This window comes from Mauremys mutica, chromosome 1, assembly GCF_020497125.1.
Source record: "Mauremys mutica isolate MM-2020 ecotype Southern chromosome 1, ASM2049712v1, whole genome shotgun sequence".
Taxonomy (NCBI): Eukaryota; Metazoa; Chordata; order Testudines; family Geoemydidae; genus Mauremys; species Mauremys mutica.
This window is the reverse complement of record NC_059072.1, coordinates 151,999,257-152,019,735: the sequence shown is the minus strand read 5'-3', so window position 1 is coordinate 152,019,735 and position 20,479 is coordinate 151,999,257. Positions and strand designations below refer to the sequence as shown.

General features: G+C 45.3%; 1 protein-coding gene across 12 annotated transcripts in view; it reads right to left on the bottom strand.

The window, feature by feature from the left end:
* Nucleotides 1-19,467, bottom strand: part of ZNF384 (zinc finger protein 384) — a 37,955-nt gene extending 18,488 nt beyond the window's left edge. The window contains exons 1-5 of one of the 12 annotated variants that reach the window (XM_045000678.1): nucleotides 19,329-19,343; nucleotides 17,749-17,938; nucleotides 14,608-14,678; nucleotides 14,222-14,462; nucleotides 13,513-13,825 (exon numbers count right to left, since the gene is read on the bottom strand). In XM_045000678.1, coding sequence (XP_044856613.1) covers nucleotides 13,513-13,825; nucleotides 14,222-14,462; nucleotides 14,608-14,673 — 620 coding nt within the window. In that variant the 5' untranslated portion in view covers nucleotides 14,674-14,678; nucleotides 17,749-17,938; nucleotides 19,329-19,343. The other 11 variants (XM_045000677.1, XM_045000676.1, XM_045000672.1 and 8 more) reach the window with 11 other exon arrangements.
* Nucleotides 19,468-20,479: the final 1,012 nt, after the last annotated feature.

The following is a 20,479-nucleotide window of genomic DNA, read 5'->3' as shown; positions in this document are numbered from 1 at the left end:
TGGTGTTTGGGTGAAAAATCTGTCTGCATTTAGCAGTTATAACCATTTAAAGATAGTATTTCATCCATGCTATATTTAAAATAATTCCTGGGTGTTTTTGTAAACAACCGTTTCCCACTATTTTAATAGTACAGTAACTCCTCACTTAACGTTGTAGTTATGTTCCTGAAAAATGCGACTTTAAGCGAAACAATGTTAAGCAAATCCAATTTCCCCATAAGAATTAATGTAAATGCGGGGGTTAGGTTCCAGGGAAATTTTTTTCACCAGACAAAAAACTACACCTCTACCCCGATATAACACGACCTGATACAACACGAATTCGGATATAACGTGGTAAAGCAGCACTCGGGGGGGGGGGGGGGGGCGGCGGCTGCGCACTCCGGTGGATCAAAGCAAGTTCGATATAACACAGTTTCACCTATAACATGGTAAGATTTTTTGGCTCCCAAGGACAACGTAATATTGAGGTAGGGGTGTAAATATTATATAGATATACACACAGTATACGTTTTAAACAATTTAATACTGTTCATAGCTATAATGATTGTGAAGCTTGGTTGAGGTGGTGAAGTAAGAAGGTGGGATATTTCCCAGGGAATGCCTTGCTGCTAAATGATGAACTAGCACTCGGCTGAGCCCTCAAGGGTTAACACATTGTTGTTGATGTAGCCTCTCACACAAGGCAGCATGACCACAAGGGAGGGGAGACAGCATGGCAGACGGAGGGGGTGGGGGGGGGGGAGGGAAGAAGAGAAAGATGCACACTGCCCCTTTAAGTAAGCTGACCTATTCTTAAGTACATTGTCTTTTTAAGTCAGGGAGTCAGGAAGTTGAGACAGCAAGTGCTGCCCTAAGCTCTCTCTATCACTCTCCGTTTGTATACCCTCCCTGTTCTATATGAAGAAGGGGTAAGTGGGGTGCAGGGGTGGGGGGAGGGGGACACCCTGACATTAGCCCTCCCCTTATCCCCCCCCCCGCACAGCAAGCGTCTCTGGGAGCAGCCCCAAGGCAGAGGGCAGGAGCAGCACATGGCAGTGCGGGGAGGGACAGCTGAACTGCCGGCAATTGATAGCCTGCAATTGATAGCCTTAGGGGAGCGGGGAGCTGATAGGGGGGCTGCCGATCCACCCTAGTTCCAAGCCCCCACCAGCTGGCTGCAACGGGCTGCTCTTCCTGCAAGCAGTGGACAAAGCAGGCAGCTGCTAAACGATGTTAGAAGGGAGCATTGCACAACTTTAAACGAGCATGTTCCCAGATTGATCAGCAACGTAACAATGAAACGTTAACCAGGATGACTTTAAGTGAGGAGTTACTGTATCACACATGGGGGTGTAACAATTTTGTATGGAATTCTAAATTGTATTAAAAGATTTGGGAAATTCTGCAAGAAGGCAGTGATCCGTATTCCAGACAGCTTCATATTACCTGGAAACTGGAATTGTCAATGCGTAAGACCAATGGTCCACCCAAACCAGTGTCCTGTATCCAACAGCCACCAGTACCACATGCTTCAGAGGGAGATGTAAGCAGCCACCTAGTGGACAATTATGGAATAATCTGCCCAAAGGGGAAGTTTCTTCCAAACCCCAAGCAGTGATTTGGCTTATGCCTGAAGCAAGAGGAGTTATCTACCTTTGCAATACATTTGTATTTATTATATACACACATATATGATTAATCAGTGGAACTTATTATCCTATTGAGACTAAGAGCTTAGCTGGATTCAAAATAGGTTATTTATATGGATAATGAAAAAATTCAAGTTACCTTAGGTAAGAAAATAATTTCCTTTTATAAAATTTTTGAATTTGCTGCCTCTCAATTTCATTGAAGGTCTCCTTGCCCTTGCATTATGATAAAAGTTTAATAAGGGCAACTTAATCAACCTTTTTTCTACTTCATTCATTAGTTTGTATTCCTCTCACTCATCTGTTCTCTCAACTGAACAGTCCCAATCTCCCCAAGCCTCTAATCATTTTCACTCCGTCTCTGAACCACCACTATTTTGGTATGTCCTTTTTGAGAGGGAGGCCCAGAAATTGCAGGCGAAGTCCTTTATACGACACAAATATTCCCAAAATTATTACTCATCGCACTGTATGTGTGTTCCAACAGTTTTGTTTTTCTTAACTGGTGCTGCACACTGTAGAGTTTCAATGAAAATTTATTCTCAGTAGAGCCCAGGATTTTTTCCTGAGTGGTTAGGGTTAATATAGTTCCCAACATGTCAAAGGAGTTCAAATTACTCCTTCCAGTATGCACCTTAACAGTGTGTAGTTACACAGAAGCCCTCACAACATGGAAATGCCAAAGTTAAGGGTGGATGTGCAACCTTAACTCTGTCCCCATAAATCTGGGTGATTGTGACACTATCTTCAAGAACACAATCACACTTATATCCACGAGACCCCTGCCTCATCTGGTGCCCAGAGACAACTGAACAGTACTTTTGCCTGCTCACTGTTCAATTAACAGTTCCTCTGCCTCACTTACTGGGCCCTGTTTAACTGTATGAGGCAAGAAGCCTGCAGAAACAGAACCAGATAGTAATGCTATGCAAGGATTTTGATTCAAGTGCTTAACCATACAATGTATTGTATTTAGTTATTAAATCCAGTTTTTACATGATTCTAAATGTTCCTCTGGGTCTGGTATGAGCTTTAGGAAGTCAGCATGGTCCAGCAGACAAAAGAAGGGCTTGACTCAAGGTTTCATATACATAATAGTAGTTTATGAGGAGGACAAAAGAGCATTGCAGATTAAAAATAACGTCTGAAAGCCAGACAACTCGGAGGTTACTCTAAGAACAAAACTGGAAAGAAAGGAAATGCAAAATTAAAGTAGCTTAAGCAACTTTAACTGTCTCCCAAGCCACCCTTCATTCAAACTAAAGACTAAATTTTATGCCTGCACATGGCAGGGCATGTATAGTATCCGTGTTCTTAATTACACTGTTCAGTCATCCTACTAATGTACATACTATCAAATCTATATGTGCCACCTACACCCAGCTAGCCATCCCAGCCATGTCCAGTCCTCCTATCACCTGAGGTGGCTTGACAAGACCAGACAATACCCTACATCACCTTCCTCACAAGACCGCAACACTAATACCTGCTTGCTTTTTGTAAACACACCAGTGACCTGCCAAACACCTATGCTAGCTTCTCACTACTGAGCAGTCACATCAGTTCCTGGAAACTACAAACACGTTAACACTTTTCTGTTTGCATTTGGTTGGATTCCCTGGGGCTACAGATGTCATAAAATAAGTATATCATCCTGGTCCAACTAGATACATCACAGAATATCAGAGTTGGAAGGGACTTCAGGAGATCATCTAGTCCAACCCCTTGCTCAAAGCAGGACCAATCCCCAACTAAATCATCCCAGCTAGGGCTTTGTCAAGCCTGACCTCAATCCTGCTATATAAAGTCAGGAGAATGTGAGCCAACATATCTAGCTTTGTTAAGGAGGCTGTAGGTTTCTGGAAGTCCTCAGATGAAGCCTCCAACACAGCAGTCAAAATCAACTTACAGCACTACATTGATGCTGATCACAGAAATCTGCTAGGCTCAACAACTCCACTTGTTTGTAAGTGGTGAATGAGGAGGCCCCATGACTGCAGAATTTAAGCTCTTGATTATTTAAAAAGTTAGATATCTATGTGTTGTGCCTGTCACCCTAGCACCCAAGTTCTGTATATAAACTGCCCCAATCACCATCTGATCTTACATATGTGACTCAAGTTACTAATGTAGTGTCACTTTCCTGAATCTCCAAACAACTGGTTCTGGTCACTGCTGCTATTCAGAGCTTTGCTAAGTAGCAGTACAATCAAGTGAAATTAACCACCACTCTTGTCAGCTCAGGACTGTTATTCAGAACCCAGCCTGTGACAGTGGATGAGAGTGAAACTTATGAAGATGTCAATTTCACATTTCTGGAGTGCATGGGAAAGCTCTGGGAGAGGCTTCTTACCTATAAGGTGCGCTCTACATTTTCTTTTGGTTAAGCTAAACAGATTGAGCTCTTTAAGTCTCTTACTACAAGACATTTTTTCCAGCCCTCAAATAATTTTTGTGACTTTTCTCCAAACACTCAACATCCTCAATTTTTTCAACACCCCTTTCAAAGTGTAGATGCCAGAAATGGATACACTATTCCAGGATCATTCTCACCAATGCCATAGACCAGGGGTAGGCAACCTCTGGCACGCGTGCTGAATCTGATATTCAGTGGCACTCACGCTGCCCGGGTCCTGGCCACCAGTCCAGGGGGCTCTGCATTTTAATTTAATTTTAAATGAAGCTTCTTAAACATTTTTAAACCCTTATTTACTTTACATACAATAGTTTAGTTATATATTATAGAGTTATAGAAAAAGACCTTCTAAAAACGTTAAAATGTATTACTGGCACGCCAAACCTTAAATTAGAGTGAATAAATGAAGACTCAGCACACCGCTTCTGAAAGGTTGCCAAACCCTGCCATAGACAGAAGTAAAACCACCTCCCTACTCCTGCTCATACATATAAGGATCAGGGCCGCCATTTTGAATCTGTGTTGCATTGGGAGCTCCTGTTAAGTTATTTGTCCACTATGACACAATCCTTTAGAGAGTCACTGCTTTCGGTGGTACAGTCCTCTATTCTGTAGGTATGGCCTGCATTTTTGATTCCTAGATGTATAACTTGGCATTTGGCTGTACTAAAATCCATTTTATTTGAATGGGCCCATCTTACCAAGTGATCCAGATTGCTCTGTATGACTGCAATATCCTCGTTATCTACCACTCCGCCAATCTGTGTGTCATCTGAAAATTTTATCAGCAGTAATTTTATATTTACTTTCCAGATCATTGATGAAAATATTGAATAGTTCTGAGCCTAAATCTAATCCCTGCAGAACACCACTAGAAACATCCCTATTAGATGAGGATTCCCCACTGACCACTGTTTTTGAGATCCATCAGTTAGCCAATTCTTAATCCATTTAATGTGTACACTATTGTTTTGTATTGTATCAGATTTTTAATCAGAATGTCATGCAGTACCAAGTTTGGGCTTTCAGTACTGGGAAGCTGGCAGAGGCAATGGTGACTCATTAACCTACTGCTGATGTGGAACTAGACGTTAACCAGTATACTAATTACACACAAAAAAATACATTTAAAGAAGAGTGAGACTGCAAAGTCAAGCACTTGAAAGATAGGAAATGTCAGCATTAAGGAGGCCTTTGCAACAAGTTTGATCGATAGAAATAACAGCATTGATACATAATAGACTTGGCACCACATGGTATTTTGATTAAAGAAACTAAACAGTATAAAACCGGCATGGCACACATTAAATGGATTAAACTTGGAGTTAATGATAGGTCTCAAAAAGTAACTGCAAACAGGGAATCATCATCAAACCAGTAGACTTCTAATGGGGTCCCACAAGGATCAGTTCTTGGCCTTATGCTATTTAATATTTTTATCGATGACTTAAAAAAAGAAAACAAAATCATCACTGGTAAAGTTTGCAGATGATGCACATATATTGGGGAAGAGGTAAATGATGAAGAGGACAGGTCACTGATACAGAGCAATCTGGATCACTTGGTAAACTGGGCACAAACAAACACTGAGTTTTCCTATGGCTAAATGTAAATATATACAGCTAGGAACAAAGAACGTAGGCCATACTCACACAATGGGGGACTCTCTCCTGGGAAACAGTGACTCTGGAAAAGATTTGGGGATCATGGTGGCTAATCAGCTGAACACGAGCTCCCAGTGCAGCGCCATGGCCAAAAGAAGCTAATGCAATCCTTGGATGCATAAACAGGGGAATCTCCAGTAGAAGTGGAGAGATTATTTCACCCCTGTATTTGGCATTGATGTAACCACTGTTTGAATACTTTGTGCAGTTCTGGTGTCTACAATTCAAGGATGGTGATAAATTTGGGAGGGTTCAAAGAAGAGCCACAAGAATGATTAAAGGATTAGAAAACCTGCCTGCTGGTGATAGATTCAAGAAGCTCCATCTAATTAGCTCAACAAAGAGAAGGCTATGGGGTGACTTGGTTACAGTCTATAAGTCTGTAACCTTATACAGTCTATAAGTCCTACATGGGGACCAAATATTTAATAATGAACTCTTCAGTTTAGCAGAGAAAAGTATACATGAGCCAATGGCTGGAAGTTGAAGCTCCACAAATTCAGACTTGAAATAAGATGAAAGAGTCTGGAACAAGTTACCAAGGGTCATGGTGGATTCTCCATCACTGACAATTTTTAAATCCAGATTGGATGTTTTTTGTAAGACCTGCTCTAGGAATTATTTTGGGGAACTTCTATGGCCTGTGTTATACAGGAGATCAGACTAGATGATTATAATGGTTCCTTCTGGCTTTAGGATGTATTAATGTTAATTTGCCCTCTTGTGCATATGCATTATGATAAAGCCTTTAATTCCATTGTCACATATTTCCAAAGGACCGTGACCTCATTCAACATACGGGGGAACAGTGTTCACTATTTTGTTTTGTCCTCATTGTTTAATATGTGGCCCTTTAAAATCCTGCTCTTAAAACAGAATTACTAATTTTCTCACAGGCTTTTCCAGGGCGCTCATCACAATAGTATCTAAGTGCTTCACAAACATTAATGAATATATTTTCACAACACCTCTCTCAGGTGAGGGATTATCCCCATTCTCTGGAGGTGAGGCACAGAGGTAAAGGTAAAAAATGTCCACTAATTAAGAGGCACCAATTTGAAACGCCACGGGCCTGATTTCTATAGAGTACTTAGCATTATATATATTCAATGCATAGCTTCCATTGATCTCCGTTGCAGCTAGGAATGCTCACTACTTCTGCAAATCAGACCCCAGAGTCTCACATTTGACACTCAGAAAACGAGGAACACACAATTAGTCACCACCTGGGAAAGGTTTGGTGTGACTTGATGGAACGCTGTGGCAGGGTAAGGATAGAATCCAATTTTCTAGGACAGCATTCAGTTGCCTTAACCATAAGACCATCTTCTTTCTTCCCGCAGCCCCCTGCCTCATTCACTACAGACCTTCCAACTTCCGCAACAAACGAGACGGGGTCCTACAGATGAGGAACTTCTCTACACTAAGGTTGCCAGAATTAAGCCTGTGCATTTCTTACTTTGCAACCCTAATTTTCTTTTAACTGTGTGTGTGTGTGTGTGTGTGTGTGTGTGTGTGTGTGTGTGTGTGTATAAAAATTTCCTTTGTTTCTTAAAAAGCAAACTGAAAAAATCTCAAGAATTCCACTCTGCAGCATACTATTGCCATCCACATGGGTCATTAGAGCCACTGCACAGACCTCTGATACTTGAACTAACCAAGTAACTGAGAGTAAGAGCAGGTTGTCATCCCCTGTAAGGACTAGCACTAAAGGAGGAATGAGACATTTTGCCAATGAGTTTCACAGATATTTACTGACAGCAGAGGAATGGTGAGACTCGGGAATTTTGGGTTCCATTCCAGGAGAAGCTCTCCTGCTGACATAGTGCTGTCTACACAGGGGGTTAGGTTGGTATAACTATGTCGCTTAGGGGTGTGGATTTTTCACACCCCTGAGCGATGCAGTTATATCAATACAAGTCTGTAGTGTAGACAAAATGTGAGGAACTATCCCAGATTCAGGTGTCAATAGAGGTGGTTTTGGAACAAATTGATAAACTAAACAGTAATAAGTCACCAGGACCAAATCGTATTCACCCATGAGTTCTGAAGGAACTCAAATATGAAACTGCATAATTTCTCACTGTGGTATGTCATTTAAATCACCTTTGTATTACTTGACTGGAGGAGAGTTAATGTGACATCAATTTAAAAAAAGGCTAAAGAGGGGATCCTTGCAATTACAGGCTGGTAAGCCTAACTTCAGTACCAGGCAAACTGATTGAAACTATAGTAAAGAACAGAATTTTCAGACACATAGCTGAACATGATTTGTTGGACAAGAGTCAACATGATTTTTGTAAAGGGAAATCATGCCTCACAAATCTATTAGAATTCTTTGAGAGGGTCAACAAACATGTGGACAAGGATGATCCAGTGGATATAGTGTACCTGGACTTTCAGAAAGCCTTTGACAAGGTCTCTCACCAAAGGCTCTTAAGCAAAGTAAGAAGTCGTGGGATAAAAGGAAAGGTCCTCTCCTGGATCAGTAACTGGTTAAAAGACAGGAAACAAATGGTAGGAATAAATGGTCAGTTTTCAGAATGGAGAGAGGTAAACATCGGTACCCCCCCAATGATCTGTACTGGGACTAGTACTATTCAACATATTCATAAATGATCTGGAAAAAGGGGTAAACAGTGAGGTGGCAAAATCTGTAGATGATACAAAATTACTCAAGATAGTTAAATCCAAAGCAGACTAGAAGAGTTACAAAGGGATCTCACAAAACTGGGTGACTGGACAACAAAATGGCAGATGAAATTCAGTGTTGATAAATGCAAATTGGAAAACAATTCCTTCTATACATACAAAATGATGGGATCTAAATTAATTTATCACTCAAAAAAAGATCTTGGAGACATTGTGGATAGTTCTCTGGGAACATCTGCTCAGTGTTCAGCGGTCACCAATAAAAGCTAACAAAATGTTAGAGATAGATAAGACAGAAAATATAATACTGACACTATATAAATCCATGGTACACCCACCATGCAGTTCTGGTTGCCCCATCTCAAATAAGATATACTGGAATTGCAAAAAGGACAGAGAAGAGCAACAAAAATGATTAGGGGTATAGAATACCTTTCATTCCCTCTGAAGCATCTGACATTGGCCACTGTTGGAAGACTGGATACTGGGCTAGATGGACCATTGGTCTGACTCAATATGGCCATTCTTATGTTCTTATGAGAGTGTCCACACCAAATTAGGACTTAACTCGTTTCAATGATTCTGTGGATTGCATTCGAGTAAATATCAGTTGAGAAACTAACTGGTTTTTAAACAAAGCTTATCATTTCCTTGTATTTTTAGCTGACAGGGAGTTCCAGGCCCCAGGATTTCCTGCCTCTCCAGCCTTTCTGATGCTCTGCAATTGTCCTCATCCGAACAGGGTGAAAGAGAGGAGAACTGGCAGAGAAAGTCTTTTGTCAAGCAGAGCTCCATTTCTGATGAATGTGCATGGGTAGCCAGATGAGGAGTTCTGCGACAACCAGCCAACAGAAGTTCATTGGGTTGCGGGTTCTAGCCCCTCTGATCAAACAAGCAGAAGCCTTGGGATGGGAACAGAGACATGGAACTTGGAGTTTGAGGTGGCACAGAGAAGCTGGCAAGCATGAAGTCCTGTATGACTACTGTACCTGAGCCTGTGGCTCTTCTGCCCTGTCCTCTCCTTTTTCCTGGACCCTGGGCTTCCCTAGCCACTCTCAACTTTCCCTCCATCCCCCAAAGTCAATCTTGCTCCTGTGCCCCCATTTCTCTGTGCTCCTCACTCTGTCCCCCCATCTCAGTCTTCCCAGCACATCTGTTTTCCAGTCGCCCATCTCTCCTAGCCCTAAGAAAGCTGTTGATCAAAGAGCAATGGAAGGTAGGGACCAGTGAAATGGCAGGGGGAGGTACAGGACCCCAAGGCAGGGAACAGTGGGAAGGCTTTTTTGTCCCCCCTCTTTAAAAAAAAAAAACTCACAACCAGCGAAGCTATTCCATATAACGAACTGACTAATCATCCTGGTCTGCACAATCCAGACATCAGAACCAACCACCACATGCAAAGAGCTTTCATTTTATTTTAGAGGAAAAATGAGCCACATAGAAGAGAGGCTTGCCAAGGCAGAGAACTAAACTGGACCAGACATCAGTAACTGCCTCACCAGCCCTGGCAGAGCTGTGCCATATCACACACCAGGAAACTCAGAAGCCCTGAGAAACATTTCAGCCACCATCCGTGAACTGATCTACGTCCCAGTGTAATGAAAGCCCGCCCATGAGTGAACATAAAATGTCCTTCCTAACAGAAATCATTATTGCCTCCTTCAGAAAAATGAACCCCTCAATCTCCCTGAAAAATACTGTAATCTCAGTCTGATCAGAAAAGCCAACCCTGGGTGCAGAAATTCATCTACTGTCCAGTTTCAAACCACCCGTTCTTAAACAAAGTTGTGATAACCAAGTCACCCAGATCCTGGATGTGTTGCTATGCAGACTAGGGAACAGCATGGGAAACCCCTAGAGGCACCAAATAATTACCTCCTCATGTCAATGGAAAGAAGGCACAGCTACCTCTTGGCCTCCCTGCTAACTTCAACAGTTGACTACAAGGTGCTGCTGACTGCGTACATAACACAACTAGAACACAAGGTACAGCTTTACAATGGCTCTTATAATTCCACTCCAACAGGCCCCCAAGTAGTCATGGAGGGATAGCTCAGTGGTTTGAGCATTGGCCTGCTAAACCCAGGGTTGTGAGTTCAATCCTTGAGGGGACCATTTGGGGTTTGGTCCTGCTTTGAGCAGGGAGTTGGACTAGATGATCTCCTGAGGTCCCTTCCAACCCTGATATTCTATGATTCTAACAGCTCCTCTTTCCCCAGTACCCACAGGGATCTATGCTGCCCTCCCTCTCTTTTAACACCTACGGCAGACCATTTGAGGATGTGGTGAGAAGCAACGTGCTCCACTGAACTCCACAACCAGCTATCCAGCTCATCTCCCACGAACACAGCCATCACAATCACAAGGATGTCACAATGCTGAGAAATCAGCACATACCTGAAGCAACAGTTGGCTGACACTGCATGCAGGCAAGACTGAAGTGACGTTATTCAGAAAGGAAGACATTTCAAAGAACTGGTTTAGACACTATCCTCTGTCTCGGCAGGCATTCCCCAGCAGTACAACGCAAACCCATAGGGTTCTGTTGGACTCATCGCTAACCCTAGATGAGCAGTTAGTGCTAATACCAAGATGATCCCTTCGACCCCTAGCTTGCTGAAAACTCCACCCTTTCCTCCCACAGGAGGATTTAGCCACTCTGGAGCCTCACATTCATCATCTTCAGACCGAGTTACTATAACTTGCTGGGTGAAGGCTGCCCATTCCTCCGTGGGCTGATGTGCTGTGAGTACATCACCTCTAAGCTATGGTTCCTCCACAGGCTCCAGCCTATTTCTGTTGCCACTTCAGGGCCTTAGTCTCTATCTTCTTCAGTGAGTTAGAAGCTAGGTATTATCAGCAACCTGCACAGCAAGGCATCTCAGAAAGGCTAGGAAGAAACACATGGAAGCCAAACATTAAGCCATCTCAGAGCAGGGGGTTGGAGTTATAGAATGAGCTCCTAGACAGCAGACTGATCTAGTTTAAACCTCTTCAGAGCACCCGGCCAACTCTCAACAATGAAACATTTCTACCAGAATCAGTGTTTTTATGAAAACACCACACACATGTACATCCACACCCCAAGCAAAGCTTCCTCCAACCAGGAAAGGAGGAGAGTAGAGACTTCATGAAGACCACTAGGAATCTCATCAGGCAGAGGTAAAATACCTAACAAGCACTTTGATACTATAGCAATGAGCACTATACAGTTTTATAATTCGTGGTCTGCGATCCTTAAGTTCTAGAGCAAAGAACAGAACCCAGGAGTCCTCAATGAATGAGCCACTTGGAAAGTTCCAGCTTGAAAAGTTTGGCCATATTTGCACTATATGATTTTTACAGAGGGAAAAGTTACATTTTTTCCATCTCTGCCACAGGTCAAAGAGAAGATAAGATTTTGCTCAAAATTTCAAAAAATCTACCTTTGGGCTGAGAGTAAGCATGGAAGATGGCAGCAAAGAGACTGCAAAGGGGGCAGAGCTACTACCTGATCACCAGTGAACCTCACCTCAGTTTCCCTCTCCCCTCGCACAAATGCTCAAGGAAGGGCTGTTTGGGACATGGGAGAGGAGGTAGGTTCCACACCCACAGAAATCTGCCCATTGTAGAGTTCAGTCTGGTTACTGGTACCTGGTTATCAACTTTTCCTTTGTTCTAAACATTGGACTGTGAGAGAAAAGCCCAAACTTTGCATGTTGTTTTTTGCGGAGTCATTCCACCTGCTTAGAGGCATTTTTCAGACTTACAAGCAAACAGGGCTATAATTAAAGTCCCGGTGTAGCTTTAATTCTAGTGTTCACTGCCAAGTGCATCCTTTATAAATACACCTTCAACAACCTAACTAGCGACCCAGAACGTATGACGCTCGAGTCGCATAGCGTTGTGGTCGATGCCCAAAATAAATGGTGGGGCTGCAAGTACCAGACTCCCCCACACTTCCTGCAGGTTGATCATATTTTCAAAGTGAAAAACTAGGACACTGGTCAAAGGGCTGGCTTCACATGAAGTTTTTGTATCAATTTCACATATCAGTATAGTTAAAGTGATACAAGCCCCATGTTGGACACAGTTATACAGCAAAAGGTGCTTGTACTGAAATAGCTTAGTTACAGAAATTGAGTTATATTGGTACAAAAACTATCCGGAGAAGCCCAAAGGACAGGTTTTGTTAAGGGATTAAAGAAGGTTAGTAAGGAAGTGGGGAAAAGAGCCCCACCTCTTCCCTCTTCCACTCCAAATACAGAACTGGGACACTGCTGTAAAGACCAGGGTGGGAGAAAATATTTAGCCTTATGACCTTTTCAGCTCTCCCTACTTACCACTATTCACCCTCCCATTCAACCCGTCAACCCAACCCACTCAGCTCAGAAACACCCCCGGCCTCAACAACATTCAATGTTCACCTTTTCAGAAACACCTACGCTCTACCCTCCCCCAGACTGAGACCCTCTCCTCTTCCTACTTATCCTCTCCACAGCTCAGAGCCAGTCCCCTCTCTCACCAATCCCTCAAACATAAAAGACACACCCCTCCCAAGCTCAGAAAGTGCATCTCTGGGCTCATAACTCTCCCCCAGTCCTTATCTGACACTCACCACCAGTCTCAGAAACACTCCAACACCTAGCTCAGAAATCCCTCAACCTTTTGCTGGGGTGGAAGAGTAGGAGCAGAGCCATCAAGGAGCATGCTACCTGAAATTACCCCACAGAAGTCTATTCCTTGCTCACTGAGCCTCTGTCCTCTGCTGTCTGGGGTCTATGTACTGCAGAGGCAGGAGTCCCACCCCAGTGGCAAGCAGGTGTACTGCAGCTCCTAGTTGCAGCAAGTGGTACTACACCCTGCAGTACAGCTGGCACACTACACACATTATCGGGTGAGGTTTAGACTAATTAGACTCATTAACCAGCTGCTCCAGGAGCATTACTTCCTGATACTGCAGCAATCCTTAAAATCAGATTGATCTGCATTTTTTAATTTGCCTGATTTGTTAAAAGAGAAAAGGAGATGAAATCTCAACTCTTTCTGCAGCTGAAAGTGTCTGCACATTGGGACTTCATAGGGAGAAAGCACAAATCTACTCTTTCCCATGTAACCGCTTCCCTCACCCCACGCAGTGAAACAGCCATGGTTGAGCCCTACTCCCCACCTGTACGTCTTGCCATCCTTGTGCTGGTCCTCATCATCCTCGTTTGACAACACAAACGGATCGCTCATCACTGGCAGCCCCGCCTCCTGCAGTCGCTTCTTCTTCCGGCCCCGGGGAGGTTTAGGGGCAACTCCCCCACCTTCAGAGAGGGAGGTTATCACCTTCTTCGACAGGTCAGGCACCACCTGGAGGGCAGCCTGGGAGCCAGGGGGTAGTGCAGAGACAATCATTGGGGCTGAGATGGGGAAGGTTTGGGCAGAAGAGGCTGTGGTCACCAGGGAACCTGAGTGGGAAGTAATCACCAGGCCAGGACCTGCAGGGAAAGAAAGGGGAAAGAGCTCAGACATCAGCCCCTCCAGACATCAGGGGCAGAGTCCGATCACCTTTCAGATCCCCCACCCCAATAAAGTGGGGCCTCCAAATTCATTTTTAACCCTGATCCACAAGGATCAGTAGTTATTCCTCCCTATTCCATCCCTCTGTCCAATACTGGACGTCAAATGCTCAGCAACACCTGGAGAGGAGAAACACCAGAAGTACACTGAGCACAATTAAGAGGTATGGCCAGGACCTGCGATGCCATCTGCTATCCGAGACCTGAGTCAATCTACAGCCCCAAAGGAAAACATTCAGAACCCTATGCACTTCATTCCCTCCAAAAGCTGAGACTACCCCTTCCATTCCTCCACAACCCCATGGTGCTCCCTACCTGCTGTCATGAGCCCGGCAGACTGTACTGGCACCACAGTGATGTTCTGGGTCACGGGGGCTTGGCTGTGTGGGGTCAGCTGCTCCGACTTGGTGTCTGAATCCATGGAGATGCCGGTGGGTAGGGCCACAGAGGTGGGTACTGTCAGCAGGGTGGGGTAGTGGGGGGGAGCCAGGCTGCAGCCCTTTTCTGGGGGCAATAGCTGCTCCTTCATCTTGTTAATGAACATGGTATTCTCGATCTACATGAGTGTGAAAGAGTTCTTTTAGAATACCCCAGAATTGACACCTCCCAGCAGTAGGCACTGTAGGAAATAGATCAGGAACACTCTGGTCCCAGCAAGGAGCAGAACCAAACAGACCATGGTGGAATACAGAGGCCCTTACCTGTCCCGAGACTGTGGGCGCTGCTGGCCAGAAGTACGGGGAGGAGTTGAAATGAGATTCTTCCATCCTAGCTGGGCAGAGGGGGGAAGACGAGAGACAGAAACACATGTAAAAGGAAAACATTAAACCCAGAGAGACTGTGATAAGGAACTGGCTCAGCCTAATGCAGTAACCCTTGTGGGATCTCCCTTTTTAAACTAAGCAACATGGCGCCTCTTCTGATCTTTCTGCCAAGACCCTGTCTCCCAGCAAGGAAAAGAGGCTGCTTCTCACCACTCACCCGGACTAGGTTCCTCTCAATTACCTCCTGACAGAAGCTTCGAACTTACAGTCTCCCACCCCAAAGATGACTAATTTCCCCTGTGAGGAAGGGGTGGGTGGGTTTTGTTTCTGCAGCCATGACCCTCACAGGTGGAAACAAATTCTCACAACATTGCATATAACCCAACCCCCAAATATTGTGAATTCCAGATCCTGCCTGCCCCTTCATCCTAACGTAACGTCAGGCACTAACTACCCCTCACCCACAGGTAGCAGGAGAATGTTAGCATAGTGTTACACAGGGGGGAAGAGACAGAGAGGGAAACAGATTTGCCCAAGATAACATAGCGAGCCAACAGATGATCAGGAAATAAAATCCAGGACTCCCAATTTCCTGTTTTCTACTGCTCTAATCCACTGGACCCCACTCCTATGGGAAAGTGTAAAACAGAACCTAAGGATCCCGAGTCCAAGTGGACTCCACTGTCCTCCCCTGGGAAGAGAACCCAGGAGTCCTGATTTCCACATTCTCCTCCTTTCAAAAGGGGTGAAGGAGTGACTCACTATGCCCCCTTTTAGTACCATCCTTCAGCCATGTTTTGGGCACACGATCATATATCACCATCCCTTAAGTCACTGCTGCCCAACACCAGCTCTCAAGCCAACCCGAGGCTATGTCTACACTGCAGAGACTATACCATCCTAGCTACCTCAGCACAGCTATGCCAGCATAACCCCGTAGTGTAGCTGCAGCTTACATCAACAGAAAGGGGTTTTCCATTGGTGTAGGAACACAACCTCCTCTAACAATGGTAGCTATGTCAACAGAAGCATTCATCCACCGCCAGAACTGCATCTTCACTGAGGGTTAGGTCAGCTTAGCTATGTCCGTCAGAGGTATGGATTTTTCACACCCTTGACCAATGTAGCTATACTGACCTAATGTTTAAGTGTAGACCAGGCCAGAGACCAAATGGCAGCCCTCTCCAGACTGGAGGAGCTTCACCTCTATGAGCACAGCAATTGGGAGAGATATAAAAAAAATCCACCCCCTGGGATAATATGCTCAGCTGGCAAAGCTTTCAACACCAATGAAATGACTATTTCAAAACTAAGGACATTCCTATACAAAAACTGCGTTATGACAGAGTGAAGGCTGAGACTATTCACTCAAATATATGTTGATAATTAAATATACGTTGATCACTTGATAATTAAATTCCATTCAATAAAAACTAAGTTTGGATAACATTAAGTTTGAAAAGTGAGGTGCTCGTAGTTAGAAAGTGTCTAGGGTAAGGTTACTAGTGCAGCCTCAACTTGCTACAGTTCTACATCAGTTATGAAATACAGTCTTTAATTACATGACCATATCTTATTTTTCTCTAGGGCCCATCTCATTAAATAGACAGGTTGCTGAGCAGTGTGCAATGAATAATGTAGAAATAAGACATTTTTAAAAAATGTAATAAAACCAAAATGAAGATGAACACTGTACACACTACAATTCCTATATATCAGCCAAAAATCAAAGACTTTTAAATAAACCCAATTACTTGTAATTTTTTTAAATCAACTACGTCCTTTCTGTGTAGTGAACCCACCCATTGCCTCATTCATTACCTACTGTCCAACAAGTACACCTCTACCTCAATATAACATGACCCGATATAACACGAATTTGGATATAAGGCGATAAAGCAGTGCTCCGGGAGGGCAGGGCTGCGCACTCCGGTGGATCAAAGCAAGTTCGATATAACGCGGTTTCACCTATAACATGGTAAGATTTTTTGGCTACCGAGGACAGTGTTATATCGAGGTAGAGGTGTATACTTAAAGGCCAAATTTTGATCTTAGCTACTCCAATATAAATTCACTGTAAATTAATTGTATTTGATTGAATTACTATGGATTTACACTATTGTCATTCAATCATAACCTGGTCCAGAACATGAGGGAGTTACAGAAGCCATCTCATCTTCATTTCCTTAACACCACTCAGCCCATGACTGAAGCAGGGGCCTGTGTCTAATTACATGACAGAACATAATCATAATGCAAGTATATGAGGGGGCAGAGTTCATGCACTTTTGTGACTTCTGAGTGATTCCTATGGCATTTCTATAGTTTATCAAGGCATTTTAAAAAAACCCACAAGATTTAAGTACCTTCACTATTTGCCCAGATAGAATCTTAAAATCAAAATGAAATTGGGTTTGTACAATACAATAATTGAGGTTTTTATGCACTATGCAAACAAAGTTGACGGTGGTGCCAGAGTCCCACCATTTCACCTGTAAAGTTTTAGGTGTAGAAGACAAGGGCTCATAAAATTAAGTAAAATCCTGATTTTGCCCCCTCCCCCAACACAACATACAGCCTTCTTTCATTTAGAAAATTGGAAGATAGTTAAAAGCAATTCAGTTTTCAAACTCAAATCCAAACCAATGTTGATGGCGACAATCAATAACTTCCTACCCGCAACTAGTCCACTATTAGAGTCGTTATATAGTCACAATTTTATTTATAAAGGTAAAAGTATATTTTCCACTGTACTGGTACTCAAAATATGGCTAACCCCCCAAACCCTTCACATTTGGGGAGAGATGAGGCTTGGAAAAATTCAGTTTAAAAGATGAAAGCTTGACAAAGTTATTATGAACTGCGAGGTGTGGGAGAGGGGGAGTAGTCACAACAGAAGATTTCATGCAATTTCAGCGGCATGCCAACCCTTCAAAGTGAGGAAATTTGAAGATAAAATTCCTCCACCAGACTTCTGTCCTCCTACCCACAGCTAGCCACCCATTGTAGTCTAATAACCCTTTTGGAAATATGAATCCCTATTCACCATCCCACCCCCTTAACACAGCTCACACTTACTTTACCAGAACTCTGCATGTAACCTTTCCAATTGCTCTACCACTATCACATACGGGATGGAGCGTCAACCCTGTACCACAGCATGTTCCCACTGAAGCGCCTTCATCATCTCAGCTTCCACAAACAGGCCACAGATGGGACCTTCTTCCCATTCACCAGTCTAGTATCAGACAGATGTCAACGTACCCTCCTGATATAAACCAGAAACAATACCTTCCATGTACAGGCCAAATTTACATGCACTGAACAAACAATTGAACAAACAAGATAGTTCGATTACTGCTCATCATGAGGGACAAGGTATCATCACTATGGCTCTCACAGATTCACACACTTCACAGGCCGGGCTTACATTTCATGGAGTTACTGCACTGAATCACTGGCACATACATGAAAAGCGTAGCAATGACTTAGAGTGGAGAAATGGTGTTTACAAGGGGGTACAATTAAGGCTAAATATGCAAGAATAGATAAAGTAGACTTTAAATATAATTGTCCTTACTTTCACACAGCTAATTTATTTATTGTGATGTTCCACTTCCAACTTTATTATAATAAAAAAAACAAACCCTGAGGATGACACATGGGAGTGGTACCTAAAGCATCATTATATCTGTACAAGACCTGATTTCATGGTGGGGAAGTTTTAGGCCCATGTGATGCTGGAAACAATTCATGATGAAAAACACACACTGAACACAGGGCATTTGATGAGATGCAAAAGCATCTTCACAGAGCTCTGAGGAAGAAGAATTAAGGAATTCTATGTAACAATTTGAAAAGCCATCTTTGGTCCCATGCCATCAATAACCTAACTATAGTGGAGAAAAAAGAACTGGATTTTCCTTCCCCAACCACTACTAATACACTAGAGGTCAACAATCTTCGTGCCATTCCCTCAGACATCCAATCCCACCTCCCCCATACCTTGAAGCTAGACAGGAAGTCATGCCCTAGAGGCGAAGCACCCTATAGCCAAGCCTCTGAACAGGTCAGTCCCTGGACCGGAACTAACTCCCCGAAGAAAGGCCCCAGATCCCAGAGCGGGGCACTAGGGCCACCCTACAGGACTGGGGCGGGGCGGGGGCAGCCAGTACTGACTCATACCCGCAGCTCCTCGCGTTTTCCTGGAAGTGTCTTACCCCCGCTCCCTCTCACTCTCCCGCCTCTCGCATTTCTCCTCCTTCCGGGGCTGTTTCTGGGAACAAACTACCCGCGTTACCAGGGCTCGGGGGCCCGCATGGCGGCGGCGGCGCCGGTGGGGGAGGACACCGGGAAACGGGGACACCCCCCCGCGCGCGCACATCCCACAGGGGGCAGCCCCGCCCCCGCGGGAGCCCCCAGCCCGCCCCCCCCCCCCCCGCAGGCACAGAGGGCGCCGAGCCCCAGCTGCGCAGCGGCCGAGCCCGAGGGAGGGGCCGAACCGATCCGGAATCTCAATCCCCGCGCGGCGGAGCCCGGAGGCTGACGGCACTCTGCACCGACACCCAATCGCACCTCCCCGCTTCCGCTTCCGGGTCATTCTAACCCGGAAGTACCCTTGCCCCGGGTCTTTCAGAGTCTCGCCCACCGCCGATTACCGGACACCACCCCCCAGCTGCGACCCCGACCCCGGCTCCAGCGGCGACGGCAACCTCCTCACCGGAAAGGGGAGCGGCAAGTCACTTCCGGTTCAGGAGGCGGGGCGTGTTTTGGTACGTCCGGGGCTCTAGAAAGGCCGGAACTGACGTCATAAACAGAGACTTTTGCCGTGCAGGTGGAAATGAATGAACGGACTTTCAAACCGGAAGTGCTAATCATGGGCGCGGGAGAGGGAGGCGGCGCTCGCGCCGCACGGGACCGGCAGCAGCGCCAACCGTGGGAGGGCGGGAATCGCCTTTGACCAATCAGAGCCACCAGCCGCCTCTCAGGACGAGGTGAGATTTTCCGGCCGGAAGTGGTTAACGAGGCCGGCGAAGGGGTGACTCCAGGCCGGAAGTGAGGGCTGAAGTAACGATTTTTGACGGCGGATGATGCTCCGCTTTCAGAAGCGGAAATAACTCGAGTTCCCAGTCCGTGATGTCATTTCCGCTAGGGGCGGCGCTATCGGAATGACGCACCTGCTGAATAGTCATGAGGCTCATGAATAATTGACTGTCGGCGGATTGAGCCGGTTTCCCGCTGCCGAGCGGCAGGGCGCGGCCCCACGCGCAGCCCGGCGGCGGCGGGGGGGCGGCTCGGTGCCGGCCTGGGGGAGCGGCCCGCGGAGCAGCCCCGCAGCTGGTGCCAACGTGCCCCCGGGTCACGGCCCTGCAGCTGCTCCCTGCCTGTGCCGGCAGCGCCGCCCCTAGGCCTGCGGGGGCTCCTGCCGGGGTTGGGCTGAGCGTCTGGTCGTTCCGGCGTGACACCCCCCGAGATACACCCTGAGCTGGGCCCAGGCCCTGCGTACGTGCCAGAGGGCTGGACTGAGGGACGGGGACTCTCCTCGCTCCCTGCGCCTCGTCCCTGCCTGCACTTGATCCTCTTCTGTTGGTTGTCTGGGTACGCAGGGACCTTGGGGCCCGAGGGCTTCATGTGCTGGGCAGGGAAGATGCTGCCTGGAGCCAGCGTGGGGGCTATAGCCATATCGCTGGGGGCCGCTGCGTCATTGCACTCCATCATGTGTTATAGAAATAGGCGCATGAGTGTAAATATAATGTAACTGGAATATGCTTTATGCAAAAGGTCTCTTGTAAGGTATCATTACAAAGCT